Source organism: Aegilops tauschii, chromosome 5 (assembly GCF_002575655.3).
Source record: "Aegilops tauschii subsp. strangulata cultivar AL8/78 chromosome 5, Aet v6.0, whole genome shotgun sequence".
In the NCBI taxonomy this organism is placed as follows: domain Eukaryota; kingdom Viridiplantae; phylum Streptophyta; class Magnoliopsida; order Poales; family Poaceae; genus Aegilops; species Aegilops tauschii.
In genome coordinates, this window is record NC_053039.3 from 335,247,278 (window position 1) to 335,265,318 (window position 18,041).

The 18,041-nt window shown below is 44.7% G+C and overlaps 1 protein-coding gene across 2 annotated transcripts; it reads left to right on the forward strand.

The window, feature by feature from the left end:
- The first annotated feature begins 10,104 nt into the window (after positions 1-10,104).
- On the forward strand, positions 10,105-11,768 carry LOC109772065 (uncharacterized). Of its 2 annotated transcripts, none has more exons than XM_020330760.4 (3): positions 10,105-10,719; positions 10,995-11,216; positions 11,289-11,768. In XM_020330760.4, the coding sequence occupies exons 1-3, from the start codon at positions 10,555-10,557 to the stop codon at positions 11,592-11,594; spliced, it is 693 nt and encodes a 230-aa protein (XP_020186349.1). In that variant the 5' UTR covers positions 10,105-10,554; the 3' UTR covers positions 11,595-11,768. The 2 variants fall into 2 exon arrangements, with proteins under 2 accessions (XP_020186349.1, XP_020186348.1); XM_020330759.4 differs by having other exon boundaries at positions 10,307-10,719; positions 10,995-11,174.
- Positions 11,769-18,041: the final 6,273 nt, after the last annotated feature.

Consider the following 18,041-nt stretch of genomic DNA (forward strand, 5'->3'; position numbering starts at 1 on the left):
ATATGCAATAAAGCTACCGTGAAAATATTATGATTTTTGCATGTCAAAAATTTATACCGTATGGTCCAGCCAGACGTGACTTCGCCTTGCGCACCTGCTCCACTTGATTCACCGACTATGGCGCAGTCCACAGCAGCCTCCGCCTCCTTGCAATTTGATACCAAGCCCGCTTCTGGTGGTCCGGCTGTTTGGGGCGACCCAGCCCAGGCGGACGAAACATCAGAAACGCAGTCCAACCCAACGCGAAACAACTCGCAAGAACCGACTGGGCTGGCTCGTCCATCTTCGGCGGAAGCCGCTGCTCGCGGACTGCCGTCCGGGATCTGGCTAATACCTAAACTATTTTCGCCAAAAAACGCATATCATCACGCATGGAGTTGTGATTGGCTACTCAGTGTTCGAAGCAAGAAACAAGCTGCTATGAAACTGCTAACCTTTCACCCTCGTCGCCGCCGATGAACTCCATTAGCTTGCAGAACAAGGGCTGCCCTGTTGTGTGAAGGCGGGGGTAGAAAGTGGTACTGTGTTGCAGCCCTGCTGCCGGCACACATGTTTCAACCACATTTTTCGTAACCTAAAAGCATGCACTGTACAGTACCGACGACTGCGTCCATGCGCGCGCCAGCTGGCCCTTGATCAGCGCCCTCGTCGGCTAGTAACCTGTGCACGTACAAGTAAAACGCAGGAACATATAATGCCCCCGCCACTCAACTGTTCTATCATCGATGGACACCGGCTCACATTCGAGGAGACAACACTGCTTCGTTCATCACGCGTCTTGAACCATGTATATACATCTGTGCCAGGCACAATTTATTGACCACCCGTGCTTACGTCAGAATAACGATCTTAGCGCTTCAACGAGCGATAGAGATAACGTGCAGCAAAGGAGCCATGCGCAGAAAAGGCGCTTCGCTTTGTCATCCCCTTCATCTCTTGCACATCCTGAGTTTCACGAACTGACGGACAATTCATCTTTGATTTGAATTTCACGAACTGACGGACCAACCCGACCTGGTACACAGAATAGCACCTCTAGTTCACGCTTGAGTCTTTTTACTAGCAAAATGGCTCGTGCGTTGCAACAGGAGAAACAAATACCACATGCTCTTAATTTACAAAAAATGGTCTATAATATGAGTATGCAGCTACGACCCAAACAAAGATGGTCTTTACCTACAAAACAACAAGTTCAAGATTTCACATGTCTTCTCGTTAAACACGGTTTGCATGTAGATTTAATACGTACAAATCAACGGGCAAGTGATCTTCAATTTCATCTCCAATCCCGATTTTGCTGAGATATTTATCCACAATCCGGATCAGTACCGATATGAAAGAAAGACGGATAATGCACTGTTGACTAAGATTGCACCCTACATAGTTTTTTTAAATGGTTAACAGGTAAAAATAACATCATATTCAGATTCTATATATTTTTCTAATCAAATTCCATATATAACATGTTAAATTTGAAGTAACGGTTTAGAAAATATGAGTATTTTAAAAAATATTTAATATGTACTGCGGGTTTAATGTTAGAAACATCAAGGGTTTTTCTATAAAATACCATGACGGATTAAAAATACCTATTTCTTTTATTAGTAGGTATAGATATAGATATAGATATATTTTTTCGAACGCTGCCAAAAGTACTCCGATCCCAAGCTGACAGCGAGCCGGCGAGTGCACTGAGCTTGCCTGCTACTTCCGCTTATAGCGATGGAGAGGGCCCTCGTAGCAGGCTCTGCGCGAGTGTGGCGGCCCTTTAGCGTAGGGATTCACTCGCTGTACGTTCGCTATGCTACGATTTTATCTATTTTTTCTTCGTTTTCTTATGTTCTTACATCGGTTACTTTATTTTTTCACCGGTTTTCTCAGATTTGTCTTTTTTTTATCATTATAACCTCTGTTTTATTTCTTTATTTTAACCTTTTTAAACAAATCATGGTTTTCACTGGTTTTTCTTTTTTCTTCGTTTTTGTTTCTTTCTTTCTCCGGTTTTCATTGATTTTCTCAGGTTTTCTTCACTTCTCTTTCTTTTTCATTGGTTTTATTTAGGTTCTTTATTTCTTCTTATGTGTTTTTATTTATGGTTTTCATAGGTTTTACAATCTTTTGATTGACTATTTTTTCTATGTATTGTTTGTATTTTTTTCACGAACATTGTACATTTTTCATATACATTTGAAACATTTATTTAATATACGTTTAAATTTTTTTATATTATCACATAAATTTTATTTGAAACATGTGAAAATTATTAATATGTCACAAACATTGTTTTTGCCTGCTATGAAATTTTTTCATATATAATTGAATCATTATTTATATATGTTTTAAATTCTTTCAATTGTATTTTTTCCATTTTTATAATGTTACATGCATTTTTTGAAACAAGTGAACATTTTTCAATTGTCACAAACTTTTTAAAATAAGAAAAAATGAAGGTAATCATCAAAACGGACTTGGCTTCTTGTTTGGCATGGGCAAAGGTAGACTATATCTATTTTTTATGCTAATTCGGTTTAATGACTTTTATGTTTTTAAATACCTATATTTATAATATTTCAAAAATAAAATCCTTCGCGACAATCCTACCTATATTTATAATACTTTATAGCAAGCGGCTGTTCCAACTCGCATGAGGCCATGTGAACACGCGAGAGCCTTTCTTGCTTCTAGCGAGACGATAGCTTACTCTCTTTGAAGGAACTTTGCTCCCGTGTACGAATTGGGTTGGCCCATTTTCTTCTCCTTCCTCGCTCACTCGGATCATTCTATCGCCGCTCGCTGGTTTGGTCCTTTTTTCTTTGTGGTTTTCTTTGGTTTATCTTTACAGTTTTCTTTCTTTTTGCATCCGTTTTTTCTAAACTTTTTGTACATGGTTCTTCCCGGTTTTCTTTGCTTCTTCATGGTTTGTTGTGTTTTCTATCAATTTTCTTCCGTTATTTCTTAGTTTTTCACAAGTTTCCTTTTCTTTCTTCTTTTATTTCAGTTTCTTTACTTATTTATCATTTTTCTTTGGTTTTTATTGTTTCTTTTTCTTTTTTTGCACTTATTTTCTCTGGATTTTCTGTTTGTTTATTTTTCAATTTTTCTTCGTTTCTCTTCATCTCCTCATTGATTTGTACGGTTTTCTTCGGATTTCCATTGTTCTTCGTTTCTGAGGTGATTCTTTTGTTTATTTCTTCAGTTTCTTCGGTTGTTACCGCTTTTTTGCTGTTTTTCCGTTTCTTTCTTGTTTTCATTGGATTTTTTGTTTCCTCTTGGTTTTTCCTTATTTTATACATATTTTTGGTATATATCTAATACATTTTTCTAATTAACTTTTGAATATAAGGTCAACATTTTTTATACACATTTAAAAATTTCCAAATGCTTTGTTAACATTTTTGAAATAGACCTTCAATACTTTTTCATATAGTTGGTCAACTTTTTTGCTAGACACATTTAACATTTTCAAATGCTTGATTAAGTTTTCCCAAATATAAGTATAACATTTTATACTACATGGTCAACATTTTTTTTACAAATTCAACATTTTTCAAATGCTAGATTAACATTTTTTAATACACGATCAAACTTTTTTCTAGACATAGTTTTTAAATGTTTCGATTATATTTCTTAAATACAAGATTTTTTAAGTCAATTTTTATAAAGATTTTAACATTTTCAAATGCTTGGTTCTCGGCAGAGGACGGTTATAAAGTAAGTCCTGTTCGGCGCCATAAGCCCCGCTTAAAGGCAATTTCGTCAGAGGAGCACACGCCCTGTGCACTTGTTGGAGTAGCGGGCCGGCCCATCTCCTCCAGTTTCATTTTTTTCTACGTTTCACCTGGTTTTTTCTCGATTTCCAGTTCGGCATTTTCTTCGCTTTTCTTCATCTATTTTGTTTTTGTTACCTTTTTGTTATTTCCCCTCCTTTTTAGTTCGTTTTCTGTGAAAATATTTTTGAATACATGAAGTTTTCAAATCTGTGAATTTGATTCCAAATTCCCAATTTTTTAGTGCATTATCAATTTTTCCAAATTTGTGCAATTTTTTCAAGTCATTGAACTTTTAGCTCTGAGCTTTTTGACAAATTCCATGAATTTTTTTCCAAACTTCGCCACTATTTTTCAAATTTCAAAAATATATTGAAAACAATTGGTGAACTTTTTTAAAATCATGTTTTTTTAAATTCAACAAAATTTTAGCTTCGACATTTTCCTTAAATTCATGATTATTTATAATACGTGAAGTTTTCCAAAATCATGAACATTTCTCAAATTTATAACCTTTTCAAATCTTGAAAATTAATTAATTTCGTGATTTTTTTTAGAAAAATTGAACTTCAGTTGAAATTCGTGATTTTTTTTTCAAATTCATGAGCTATTTTTTAAACTAGTGACCTTTTTCAACTTCATGAAGTTATTTCAATAACGATCAACGAGCCATGTTGCTGATTTTTTTTCAAATGCATGAATTTTTACAAGAATCTTTATTTTCAATTTCTAAACTTCTTTATTAAAAGTTTGAACCTTTTTCAACTTTCACGATTTTTTTTCAAAAAATTCACAAAAAATATTCAATTCCACAAACTTATTTTTCTTCAGATTTTACTAATTTTCTAGTGAAACTGAATTGAACTTTTTTGAAATCCATGAATTTTGAAATTTTTAGAGCTTTATAGATGAACTTTTTTTTAATTCCGTACACATTTTTCAAATATGTGTGCTATTTTTCAAAATTATTGACCTCGACAAATGTTCACGAAGTTGAAAAGAGTTCCTCGGATTTTAAAAAGTTCACAAAGTTGCTCTGTTATTTTTTCAAATTTTGAGCTATTTTTCAAATTTTAAGAACATCTTCAAAATTTTAAAGTTTTCAAATTTGCATTTATTTTCTGAACTTTTTCAAAATCCGCTAACTTTTTCAAACTTGGAATCTTCTTGCAAAATCATGAAATTTAGTTAATCAAATTAATTATTATTTTAATATTATGTACATTTTGAATTTGTGAACTTCTTTGAATACATGAATTATTTTTTATTTTTTGAACTTGTTTTGAAAGGGGATTTTTTTGTATGTTTGTTAACTTTTCATGAAATATGTGAGCTCTAATAAGAATTCGAATTTCTCAACAAAAATTATGTTTTCCCAAAAATGTTTTCAATAATTCAAATATATAGGCAATAAAGTAAACCGTACAATATGTTGTGCAATAAATAGTGCGGCTACAGTTGTTCTTAACCAATTCGCGATGGAATTAGTTACTATCGCTAAGCAGGTCTGGTGGTTAGCTAAATATGTACTCCCTCTGTTCCTTCATATAAGGTTTATTTGTTTTTTCAAAAGTCAAATGATGTATATTTGACCAAGATTTTAGAAAAACATATCAATATCCACAATCCCAAATTTATATCATTTGATCTGTAATGAAAAGTAGTTTCGTATTTTTGTATATTAGGTATTGTAGATATTGTTATTGTATTTTATAATCTTGGTCAAACACTCAAATGGCTGACTTGCACGGAAATCAATACACCTTATATTCTGGAACGGAGGGGCTACATGAGTGTAACGGCGCCAGTTCAATTCCTCGAGGAGGGCCACCTTTTTGCGCTATTTTTGCGCAATAAAATACAATTAGCTGCGTTGCGCGTTTGAGGGCCAGCGCACCAGGCGGTGCAATGAGTTCCAATTCCCTTTCTCAGCGCTAAAGGTGCGGAATAGGAGGTCTCTAGCGTCGCTCAAACGGGGTGCCCTATGTCTCGCATTCAGCAAGATGGTACCAACTATCGTTGAAGGGTGCGCGGGAACAAGTGCCTCTTTTTTTAACTTTTTTTTTTTTGCTTTCTTTTTTATCTTCGTTCATACTTCCAAATGTTCTAATTAAATATGGCGGTTGCTACAAATCAACCGGATGATTTTTCTGAGAAATCATCCGCCTCGCAAGCCGTTTGATCTGCGCGCCAGTGACCGTTCGATCACAGCAAGTAAGCAACGCCGGCTTCAACGCAGCACATGAGGCATCTAGCGAAGCTCCATTGCAGCCCCATGAATCTCCATTGCATAACGTCACAACTTCCACATCCCCGGTGGTGCTCCATTCCAGCCCCGGCGAAGCTCGAATGCAGCGCGAGGGTGTGGCAAAAGCTCCATGAAAACGCCATGGCCGGGACGTCGTGGTCGTCGTCACAGCACATGCAAAGCTCCATTGCAGTGCCGAAGTTGCAACGGCCATGGCCGGCCCGTCGCTGCACTGACGGAGCTCCATTGCATCGCTAGAGTTGCAACCGCCATGGCCGGCCCATCGCGGTCGTCGTAGCAGCACCGGCGGAGCTCCATTGCAGCGCCGGAGTTGTAACCGCCATGGCTGGCCCGTCGCGGTCGCCGTCGCAGCACGGGTGAAGCTCCATTGCAGCCTGAGGACCGTGGTGGTGCTCCAATGCATCAACGGCGGAGCTCCGCTGCATTCTGATGACCACGGCGATGCTCCAATGCATCAACGGCAGAGCTCCATTGCAGCCTGATGATCGCGGCGGCGCTCCATTGCAGCCTCGACGAGCGACGCATTGCAGCTCCTGTAGCACCGAAGAATCGCAGCATCACCGCGCCTTGTGCCTCTCTACAGCGGCGTCAGTGCTGCACCGCCGGTAGTCATCGGCGACACCCCATCGCTCGTCAGCGACGAGCACTGCAAACGCAGCGCCATCACGTGGGCTTGGGCAGCTCGCATTGCAGCTTCGGGGTAGCGGCGCATTAGGAGCTTGGGAGGCAGCATTTGTTTGGAGCTTGGGTGCCATTGCTTGGAGCGCAACCATGGCGGCGGGAGTAGAGACCGCGCGGTGGTGGCGGCGGCCAGAGCAGGGAGCGGGCGGTGGGGACGAGGAAAGAAAGGGATCGACTGAGTCAGGTGGAAGAGACGAGAAGATAAGGTTGAGCGTGGGCGGGCCTGACTGGGACACGTGTCGCTCGTAGCGAGCGGTTTAAGCGAACCTGTTTTCATCCGGTTGATAACAAACGTTTTCCATTAAATATATTACAAAAATCACTCTACATAAAACATTTGAACAATGTTGACCAAGCATTTGAAAATTGTTAAATGTGTATAGAGAAAATGTTTATCATGTATACAAAAAATGTATATAAAAAATAAAATGTATATGAAACAACTTGATCATGTATTTTAAAAAAGTCAACCATTTGGAAAAATATTGAACAAGTGTTTGAAAAATGTTAATCGAGCATTTGGAAAATGTAATATGTGCATAGAAAAAAAATGCTAACCATGTATTCAAAAATGATGAAAAAATTAATCATGTATTTAAAAATGTTAATCAGGCATTTTAAAAATGTTGAAAAATATATTTTAAAAAAGATAATCAATCATATCAAAAATATTAAATGTGTATATGAAAATGTTGACAATGTATTAAAAATGATGGAAAAATTGATCATGCATATAAAAATATTAATCAAGTATTTATAAAATGTAGAACACATATTTGAAAAATGTGAATCAAGCACTTGAAAAATGTTAAATGCTTGTAGAAAAAATGTTGACCATGTATTAAAAATATGGTAATATTTTTATTCAAAAATATTAATCATACTTTCCGCATGGCGGAATAAAGGAACTTCAACGCTTTACCCGCACCACTAGCTTTCCCCGCGAGCTCCTCCGGGACGTCAAACCAATATTCTCCGGCCTCTACTGATTAATTGGAAATCCTTTTTACAAATCTCCACCTCAAATCACACGATGCTTGAAAAAAACTTATTTAAAAAAAACATAGTGTTAAGGCTTTTTTGGAAAGCACATCTTCCTTTCCTGAAACTCAAACGACCTACTAGGCCATTAGTGACAGAATCCCCGACACGTCAAGATTCGGCTCAACCCTCCTCTTCTTTCAAGGCTCCGAGCCGGATAAGTGGGCCTCTCGCGTCGTGGTCACCACGACAGTTGAGGGAGAACGCCACTGCCCCAACCCCACCCCACACCTGTTGAAACAGTCTTTCGCCCTACTTTATATATAAAGGGTGTGACTTGGTCTCAGTCGACTGAGATTTAACGAAGTCTTAGTCAAGTGATATAACATGCAATAGGAAAAAAGAAAAAACTGAAAAGGAAACATTGCAAGAATCTTAATGTAAGATCTCACGGATATAGTATCGACTGAGACTTAACAACTGAGACTTAGCAAGGCTGATATACTCCCTCCGTCCCATAATATAAGAATGTATTTGACACCTGGTATCAAAAACGTTATTATATTATGGGACGGAGGGAGTATAAAACACCAATCAAATAGATTACACGGCCATAAAGAGATGGGGTTTGCGTTATTCTTGATCTGTGTCCGTCCACAGATCTCCGTGGCTGTGGCTTTGGCTAACTTAGGCGCGATTGCCTTCCGCCGTACCTTCGGGGCGGTGGAACTTGAGCAATGGGATGGATTGCTCGAGTGTATTGCCCTCCACTCCCCTTCTCTGGAGCCCGATGCGCTATCTTGGCGCCTCGAGCCAAGCGGCAGATTCTCGACAAGATCCCTGTACCAGGCGATTGTTCCCACTCCTGGTCCGGTGGAACTAGCGGTGCTTTGGGAGATCAAACTCTCCTTGAAGATCCGCATATTTCTCTGGCAATGGGTTAGAGGTCGCCTTCCCTCGGGCACAGAGGTCCGTAAACGTAATGGCCCTGGGGATGGCCTCTGCCCCATTTGTCTGGTACCGGAAGACTGCAACCACATCTTATTCCGGTGCCCGGCGGCATAGTTCTTATGGAGTTGCTTCCGGGAGGTAGTTGGTGGCAGTTGGTGCCATGACAACCTCCCGGATTTGTTCGGGGAGGTCCTTAGACTCCCCTGCACTAGTCGCGCCCCCATTTGGGTGGCTTTGGGTACCCTTGCTTGGTCCCTTTGGTGTACCCGTAATAAACTAGTCATCGAACGTGTGATTTCGTCTCGTGTGACTGATGTGATCTATAAAATGTGTGACTTTTTACAGCTATGGAGATTGCTTAGCAAGCGGCGCGACCGAGACGTCATCGACAACAGCATGGCGGGTCTTCGTTCCTCGGCGGCGGCTTTTGCTCCTCCACCTCCACCACCACCACCGCTTCCCGAGCCGGATTAGCGGTTCCTTTTAGCTTCTTTGGGGCTTGTTTTGCTGTGCCCCAGCATGACTCTATATCTTGATTGTACTTTGTATTACTATGTTGGATACTCGGTTCTTTGCTTTATAATATAAAGCGGGGGAAATTCTTTTTCGTACAAAGGGATGGGTAGCCCTCCTGCAGCCCGCAGCTCATGACTGACGGGCTCGCCTCGGGCAGGCTCGCCTCCCTGTCCTCCCTGGCGCGACGCTAGGTGGAAGACGCAGGCCGGGAAACCCATGTACTGTTAGCGATGCGAGCTGACTACGTGAGCGACTCGAGTTGCCTCAAAAGAAAAAATGTGAGCGACGTGAGCCGTATTACTCGCGGCGAGCGTCACATAGCAGCTCCGTGCATATTGCGCCACACTGACAAGAACAGAACTCCTGCTGTCTTTCAGGCCCGGCTATTGCTTTTCCCCGGCGAACAAGGATGTTGCCGTATGTCCATGGAACCCGGGAAATGTTCCTGACACTGTAATTCAACGGAGGTGCTGCTGCTGCTGATTTGCCTTTCACCGTTGCTGTCAGAATGCCTCTGAATGTGTCAACGAGCAAGCCGTGTTTCTGCGTGCTGGTTTCAATCTTCATCTCTCCATTTTGGCCGTAGCAGATGGTCTTGCCTGTCCTTGTCCAGATAAAATAAAAGGGTTAGTTGTTTCCGGTAGTGCCTGATACTCAACCACCGCTACCGGTTGAGTTTATCTTATCAACCGAGGTTGGATGCTCCGCATATATGAGATTCCAAATTCCAAGAACAATGATTCTGATGAGCAATCATGGCCAGGGAAACAAACAGGAGGCTTTCCTAATTTCCCGAGGGCCAGATTAACAACGAGAACCAGCTGTGTCTGTATGATGATTACCATTCTGCCAGAAGGGCCACTGAATCATTATGCACGGACGGACGTAGTGTGATGAGCATGAACGGGAAAGGGCACCGCACCGCACCTAGTGGGCGCTAGTTGCGGCGGTTAGGAAATTCCGGAGCCTGCCCTGAGATGCCCAACACACCAGCAGGCAGCAGCACAACCGGCCGCCGCCGTCCCAAAGTCCAATGGCAAGCAGCTAGTACGTACTAACACCGATGATGGGATGGGCAGCCGCATATGATATGCGCAATGACAGCACCACGCGACGAGTTTGTTATTCAGGAGTTGCCGGGTCCTGCGCCCCAGCAGGACGTTGACCGGAGTCTCCTTGCATTGCAGCATAGATTATAGGTACTACTATCTTGGCCAGCCTCCATGGCAGGTAGCGGAGTACCTAAACCTACCGGCTGGTCAGCTGGAGCACATCCGCCGCTGCATATAACGAATACCGCTTCCTGCTGCGTGTGTGTGGGGGGGTGTTCCTGGCTATCTGGTTCTTGCCTCTGTCAACCCTTGTTCTAGCGGCGGCGCTGCAGTGGAGATGGGAGCGTGTGCGACGAAGCCTGCTGATCTCAAGGTAGAAGGTGAGGCGCCGGTGGTTCTGGAGGACGCCGCGGAGAAGAAGGTCGCTGGTGTGGCTGTGGCTGAAACTGAACCGGCCGCCGACGGGATTCGCCGGAGGTCTCTTAGCGACCTGCTCAAAGAGGTACACAGCTTTGATTTCCTCTTCACTCGCTACTTCAATACAGTGACAGAAGAGCATGTTTTGATTTAGCAGTTGCGGTCGTGTTCTCTTCATGTTTATTAGTCCATGAGTCAGATGATAAAACTTGGTTTGGTAGGGTGTCAACAAGTTCCCATGGATAGCAGCAGGGGGTTTCTAACATCCCCTTTTATCTGGATGGTGTATGCTGCAATTTATATTATGCGATTTGCACTTCACGAGTCAAGAAGCTCTACTGATTCTGCTCCTTTTGACAGAACGACGAGAGTGACGTCGAGGCTCCGGAGGCGGAGAAGAAGGCTGAAGAACCTGCAGCAGCTACCGCTGATGAAAATGGAGCGACAGAGGAGCAGCTAGCAGTTGAGCCCTCCACTGCGGCGACCGAGCCAAATCACACGGCCGAAATCCTGGAGCCTGAGGATGCAGAGGATGCGCAGGTGGTGGAAGAAGAGAAACGTGTGGATCCTGATTCAGTTCAGGTTGCAATTTATCTTTATGCGATTTGCACTTGATGAGTCAAGAAGCTCTACTGAATCTGCTCCTTTTGACAGAACGACGAGGCTGACGTCGAGGCTCCTGAGGCTGAGCCAGAGAAGAAGGCTGAAGAACCAGCAGCAGCTACCGCTGGTGAAAATGAAGCGACAGAGGAGCAGCTAGCAGTGGAGCCCTCCATTGCGACGACCGAGCCAAATCACACGGCCGAAATCCTGGAGCCTGAGGCCGCAGAGGATCCCCAGACACATGCGCAGGCGGTGGAAGAAGAGAAGCGTGTGGATCCTGATTCAGTTCAGGTTACTGTTGTTGTTTCTGCTGAAAGTGCTGAACAGAGCAAGGTCGTCGCCGATGCGTCTGCCTGAATTATTATTTATTTATTGTGAGGAAATATTTATGCCCCTGAGATTGATAATGGTTTTTTTTGTTCATTTCCGTGCTGTAATGCTCAGTTTTTTTCCTTTTTGTTTTTCTGTGTATGCATTGCATGCCCGGTGGTGTAATAGCTAGATTTTATTGCCATTTCTCTGTTTATGCAACCTCATCACTAGATTTTATTGTCATTTCACGGTTTATGCAATCTTAGGGCATCTCAACGACGATTCTCAAATTTCCTTCCGCATCCGTCCACGGACACGGATGCAAGAGGCCGCTATCCAACCGCAACCTTCCATTTCAAACTCTTTTTCAACAAACCGGATGAAATTCATGCAAACTCGGCCGGATTTCATATAAACATGACGAATTTCATAAAAACCGAACTAAGACGGTTACATTTTGGACATATTTTCAACTGAAAACGAAACCGGACTAGTCTACAGTCGGCGCCGACAGATATCCATTCCGACGACATGATACCCTCGACTAGTCTACTGCCGGCCGCGGCGGGTCTCCAATGTCGGCCCCATGACCGGCAGCGGTGAGCCTCGGAGGTATATGCTTCGGCGCAAAGGACGGCTCGCTTCCCCACCACTCACCGGAGTGGAACTGCCGCCTGATGCTTCAGCCGGAGGGGAAGGGTCCCTACGCTGCACGAACCAAGGTTGGTTCTTAGGTAAGGGAAAATGGTGGCCGGCGAGAGGGCAAGACACCGGATGTGTACGTCGGCGGTGCCTCGGTGGTGGCCTTAATGGGACCCAAGCGACGACGGCCACCCGTGTTCTACTTCTCGATGACGGTGGTGGGCGCGGACGTGTTGGCCGCCACCTCATCGTATCCGCGCAGCCGGCTTATTTCTCTGCCTGCATGTCGCGGCTACGCACGCGTCGACGGCGTATGGCGCGGTTGCGGGCACTGGAGGCGCGGTAGAATGCGGCATCGTCGACGGCAGCGACGGTGCCCGTGCCGCCATGCCCCCCGCCGTGCCGGCCTGGAGCAACTCGCCACTCCTCCGCGAGCTGGCTTGGAGCGGCGAGTTGCTGAACCACGCACCGGCTTGGGGCGGCAACTTGCTCCGTCGGGCTAGGAGAGGGAAGTGGAGCAGCGAGCTGCATCGCTCGTATCCGCCGGGCTCGACGGGCCACCTAGCCGGCTTTTATGCCGGAGAACTGTTCTTCCTTCTCGTCGGATGCCATCGACAGAGTGGAGGAAATGATGGAAGGAGGACATGGGGAGCGGTGGAGTGGTGCCATTCTTGCCTGGCGTCTGGCCTCGTTTAAATAGAGAGCGGACGGGAGGAGCTTGCCCGGCGTTGTGTTGAATGTCGGCCCGCACGTGAACAGATGTGTGGTTGGAGTAGGTTTCTCGGCTTACACGCGGGTTTAATGGAGGCGTTTGAATGCGACGAGGAGGCGTGTTTAGTCGGGCGTGCAGCGGACGACGCCCTCCGCCGGCGCGCCGCTTCAATGGCCAAGAGAGTGAGAGGTCGCGTCCGCCCTGAGCGGCCTTCAATGTGGAGCGACGCGCTCTACAACGACATGAATGCGGGCAGCTGGCGACGGGCGGGAAGCACGCGTGGGAGGAGGACGGGTTTTTGTTGGGCTAGGGCGGTCAGAAGCGGGCGTGACAGCGGTTCGGGCTCCCGCAAACCTCCCTAGTCTCTGGTTTGCGGGAGGAAACGCATCCGGACCACGTCGCGGACCGATACAGGACCATGGTGGATGGCTTTCGCGGTCCGAACAGCACGGTCTAGACTGATATAGGAGCCGGGAGGTTGAAAGCACCTTTACTCCCTTGGTGGTTTTGGTAATTCATGTCAAAATACATATTGCTCGACTAACACTTTCATCTAGTATATTTCAGAAAAGTTCAACATTGACATGGCAAGGACATAAGATTGTGGACCCCCTCAAAATGCTAAGGACATGGATTGGCAAAGCTTCAAGGCTCTACTTTTTTGGTTAAGTGATCCAAGATCACATTGAGTCCATAGGAAAGCCAATACTAGTAAAGGGGATGAGGTTTTGATCATGACTCAATTGCTCAAGTGCTTGAAGATATTGCACTAAAAACCCTCAACAACTTTCTCCAAATCATATATGTCCAAACCCTAAATAGCCAACTCCGCCCCACCGAAAACATCCATTCCAGACTCACCAAGTTGATCCTATACACTGCCAGAGCCAAACCCTAGAATTCCAGTCTCACCGAGATGACAATCAGATTCACCGAGTTGAAGTGACCAAGTTTCTGTAATAGAGTTTGTTCATTTCAGGATCACCGAGTTGAACTGATCGGAATTATCGAAACGAAGTCCTGCCTAGGTTATCGCATTTTGGTCCGTCCGAGATTTCCAGTTCGGTCTCACCGAAAAGCCCAGCATTCATATGTTTTAACAGGTCAAACTCACTGAGTTTTTGGATCGGTGTCACCGAGTTGAGTAAAAAGAGTGTAACGGTTGGATTTTGACTGAAGGCTATAAATACCCCTTTACCCCCATCTTCTCTCTAAGTGAGCCATCAGAACTAAAGTACACTTCGACCATTCATTTTCTGAGAGAGAACCACCTACTCAAGTGTTGAGATCAAGGCATTCCAATCCAACCATTTGAACCTTGATTTCTAGCCTCCCCAAGTTTCTTTCCACTCCAATCCTTCTCCCTCCCCAAGCCAAACTGTGAGAGAGTGACTGAGTGTTGAGAAGACTATCTTTTGAAGCACAAGAGCAAGAAGTTTATCATCAACAACACCATCCATTACCTTTTAGAGAGTGGTGTCTCCTAGATTTGTTAGGTGTCACTTGGTGAGAGTGCAATCATGCCATTAATCTTATTTTGATGTTGATGACAACATGCATATAGGGAACTGATCATGTTTATCAAGTATATCTCAGGATTAAGTCTCAAGGGCCGAGTGTGGATCATGACTACCGACAAATATATATCACTCAAGAGCGGAGATACAAGACAATAGCTCTGGCTCTTTTTCGGTTTGTTCTTGAGTATAGGGATCCCACACTATTAAGAGGGGATCATCGGATTTCGTGAAAGACTTGCTCAAAACCCACAAAGTATCCTCTCACAACATCTCTGTTTCATCTCTAGTACTTCCACTACTTTGTGCTCAAAATCTGTTGTGAACCTGAGCTAGTGTGCTCTGTTATCACCGGACGTCCGGAATTCTACGGACGTCCGACCCCTCATAGCCTACTGGGCATCTGGCACTCTCCGGATATCCGGTGCATCTTCATAGAAAGAAAATAGCAGAAATCCGGTCCTCTCCGGACGACCGGACACCGGACGTCTGTTTCTCTCCGGAAATCCAGTACATCCTCAACAGAACACTTTTAGCGGATTTCCGGTCCTCACCGGACGACCAGCGGCCTGTTCGGACGTCTCGTTCAATCTGTGCCACCGAACGTCCGGTATTATCTGGACGTCCGACAACTGCAGTACGTTAAGTGGCTAAACGGTCATTTTTTACACTACTACTATATATAGCCTTCTCCCTCCACGGGATAAGGTTGACCATTCACTTTGAGCTTTCCAAGAACACATTTCACTCTCTCTCTCTCTTGATCCCCTACACCAAATCCTAGATCCCTAAGGGATTTGGGAACATTTGAGAGAAGTTCTCCAATCAAGTGATAGATCCACTCCTTCCCCTTCTTCTCACCAAAGGAATTCGTGATTTGAGCAAGTTCTTGAGCTTTTCCCATCGTTCTTGTTACTCTTGGAGGTTGGAGACTCCTAGGCGGTAGGAGTTCTTCGAAAAGGAATCAACCGTTTGTGATTACCCTTGGAAAGTTTTTGAGGGTTAGGAGACCACCCCAAGGTCTACCACTAGTGGTTGAGAATTGCCTTAGTGGTGATATCTCAAGGAGAGAATAGGGTGAGCCTTCGTGGCGTTGGTGTGCCTTCGTGGTAACATCCACCTCTCTAAACGGTGACGTAGCTTCCCTCCAAGGAAGTGAACATCGGCATACGTGTGTCCTCGTCTCTCGGAGTTGCGGTTATGCCTAACCCTAGCTCCCTACTTGTGGTTACTTGTCTCTTAGCTTTTACTTGTCTTATATTGTGCTTCATATTTACTTACTTGTCGTTCTTAGTCACCCTACTTAGCTCATTGTATCATCTTTGCAATTGTTAGGCTCTCCTTCATATTTCGCAATATTTCCTAAAATTGCTAAGTAAGATTAAAATGTGTAATTGTACCTATTCACCCCCCTCTAGGTCCATCTCGATCATTTCAATTGGTATCAGAGCCTCATGCTCTATTCTTGTGGCTTAACCGCCCTAGAGCGAGATGAACCCCGATGGGACTCCCCTTGTTGCAGATCCGATGGAGAAGGGCAATGCTTCTTCAGAAGTCAAGGCCTTCACTTCTGAGGATCTGGAACGGGCTCTTGCTAAGCAAAAGGAGGAGCATGATGCTTCTCTTGAGGCCTTGGTCCAAATGAGGCTAGCCACATTAACCACGATGCTCGCGCCACTTTCGGGTGGTGCGGCCTCGAGGCCAACTGTGCCTACTCCCTCACTTGGCCAACTACCTCCTAGCAATGATCAAACTAGTGTTCCATGGCTGTATGCTAGACCTCAAGTTGAGAAACCTAAGTATAATCCTGGAGGAAAACCTCCTTTGCTTGATAACAGTTCTGATTTTGCTTTCTGGAGAGTTGGTATGCAGGACCATCTTAGGTACGCCAATGATGAAATGTTGGACATTCTGGAGCATGGCTACAACCCTGTTGACCCAAAGAATCTCACTCCAAGATAAACTTATGACAAGCATCTCAACGACACCGCAATCATGTGCATAAGAAAAGGAATGAATGACAAGCAGAGGAGACCTTACATACACATCACAAGTGCCAAGGAATTGTGGGATGGCACTGTGAGGACCAAGAACGATACCTCCACTCTCCAGCTTGCTCAATATGAAATTGCCAAGGGTCAATTGCAAAACTTTTGTATGGAGAAAGGTGAATCCCCCAAGCAGCTCCTTGAGCGGCTCATGACTCTCATCGCCGATATCGAGTCTTGTGATTGTGACAAGACACAAGATGGATTCAACTTGACTAAGCGATTTCTCATGGACAAGTTGCTTCATGATCTTGCTCCATATCATCATCAAATGGTGTGGGACATAAGACAACACCATGGATTCAAGGAAATGACTCCGGATGACATCATATCCACCTTCCAACTATTTTAGGAGTCAAAGGCAAATGCTACAAAACATCTTGCCATGCATGGTACCTCAACATCAAAAATCAATCTTGCATTGAAGGCCAAGCATGTATATGAAGAAGAGCAAAGTGAAGAAGAGGAAGATGATGAGGATGAAGATGGTGATGAGATTGACTCCGATGAGAGTCCTTCATATGAATACATTGCTCTCTTTATCAAGAAGTTTAGCGCAGGAAAATTCAAGGGAAGATTCCTGATGTAGGGTGGAACCCTAAACGGCCGATCTTTCACGAAAGGAGCGGATCCCAACTAAGAACACGAAGAACACAAGGGGAAAATGAAGGAAAACACAAGAGGATCTATCAAACCAACAAGATATAGTCATACATATGCTAGATCCAAGAACACATAGAGATCACACGGTCCAAATCCAAAAAGAGACGATACATAGGGTAATAGGTTCTTCTCCGAGAGGAGGTCTTGATGGGGCCACCCAAGAGGGGGTCTTGAATCCAACGAGGATCTTCTCCATAGAGGGGCCGCAGTCTCTCTCAAGGAGTAGATCCGTATGGATGAGCAAATCTCTACCTCACATATGAGCTAAACCAATGCTAACCCTAACTAGGAGGAGGAGGTCTATTTATAGTCTTAGTGCAAATGGGGGGCGAAGTGAAGGGGTACATGGGCCTCGGCCCGAAACTGGACACAGCTAGGGGTCGGACGTCCGGTGGGCATCGGACGTCCGGAAGCTCGGGACGGTCCGGACGTCCGTAGATCTTCGGACATCCGTTGATTAGGTTCTGTTGCCGTGGCATCGGACGTCCATAGGTGTCCGGTCATCCGGTCGCCGGTCGTCCGGTCTTCCTCAGATTTCCGTAGATTTCGTTCTGTTGGTGTGGCGTCGGTCGTCCGGAGGGATTCGGTCGTCCCGAGCCTGGGAGTTGTCGGACGTTCGGTCCTGGTCGGACATCCGGCCGCTGTAGCTATCGTTGGCCTGAGTTCCTGGGGCTGGCGTGACCTTCAGGGGCCGGTCGTCCGGTGGCTGTAGCTTTCGTGGCAGCCCATCTTCTTGTCCTTCGCACTTGGTGTCCTCGCCGTCTTGTCCATTGAATGTAGATGTTCCATGGCTTTCCTCCAAGTACCTAAGCACACATAGTGTTTCCGTTTGAGGTAGTAGCCATGTCTCACGTGTTGAAAGTGGTAGTTCGGAAAGGAGCGAGTTCACCTTATCTTCGATAGCCTTTGC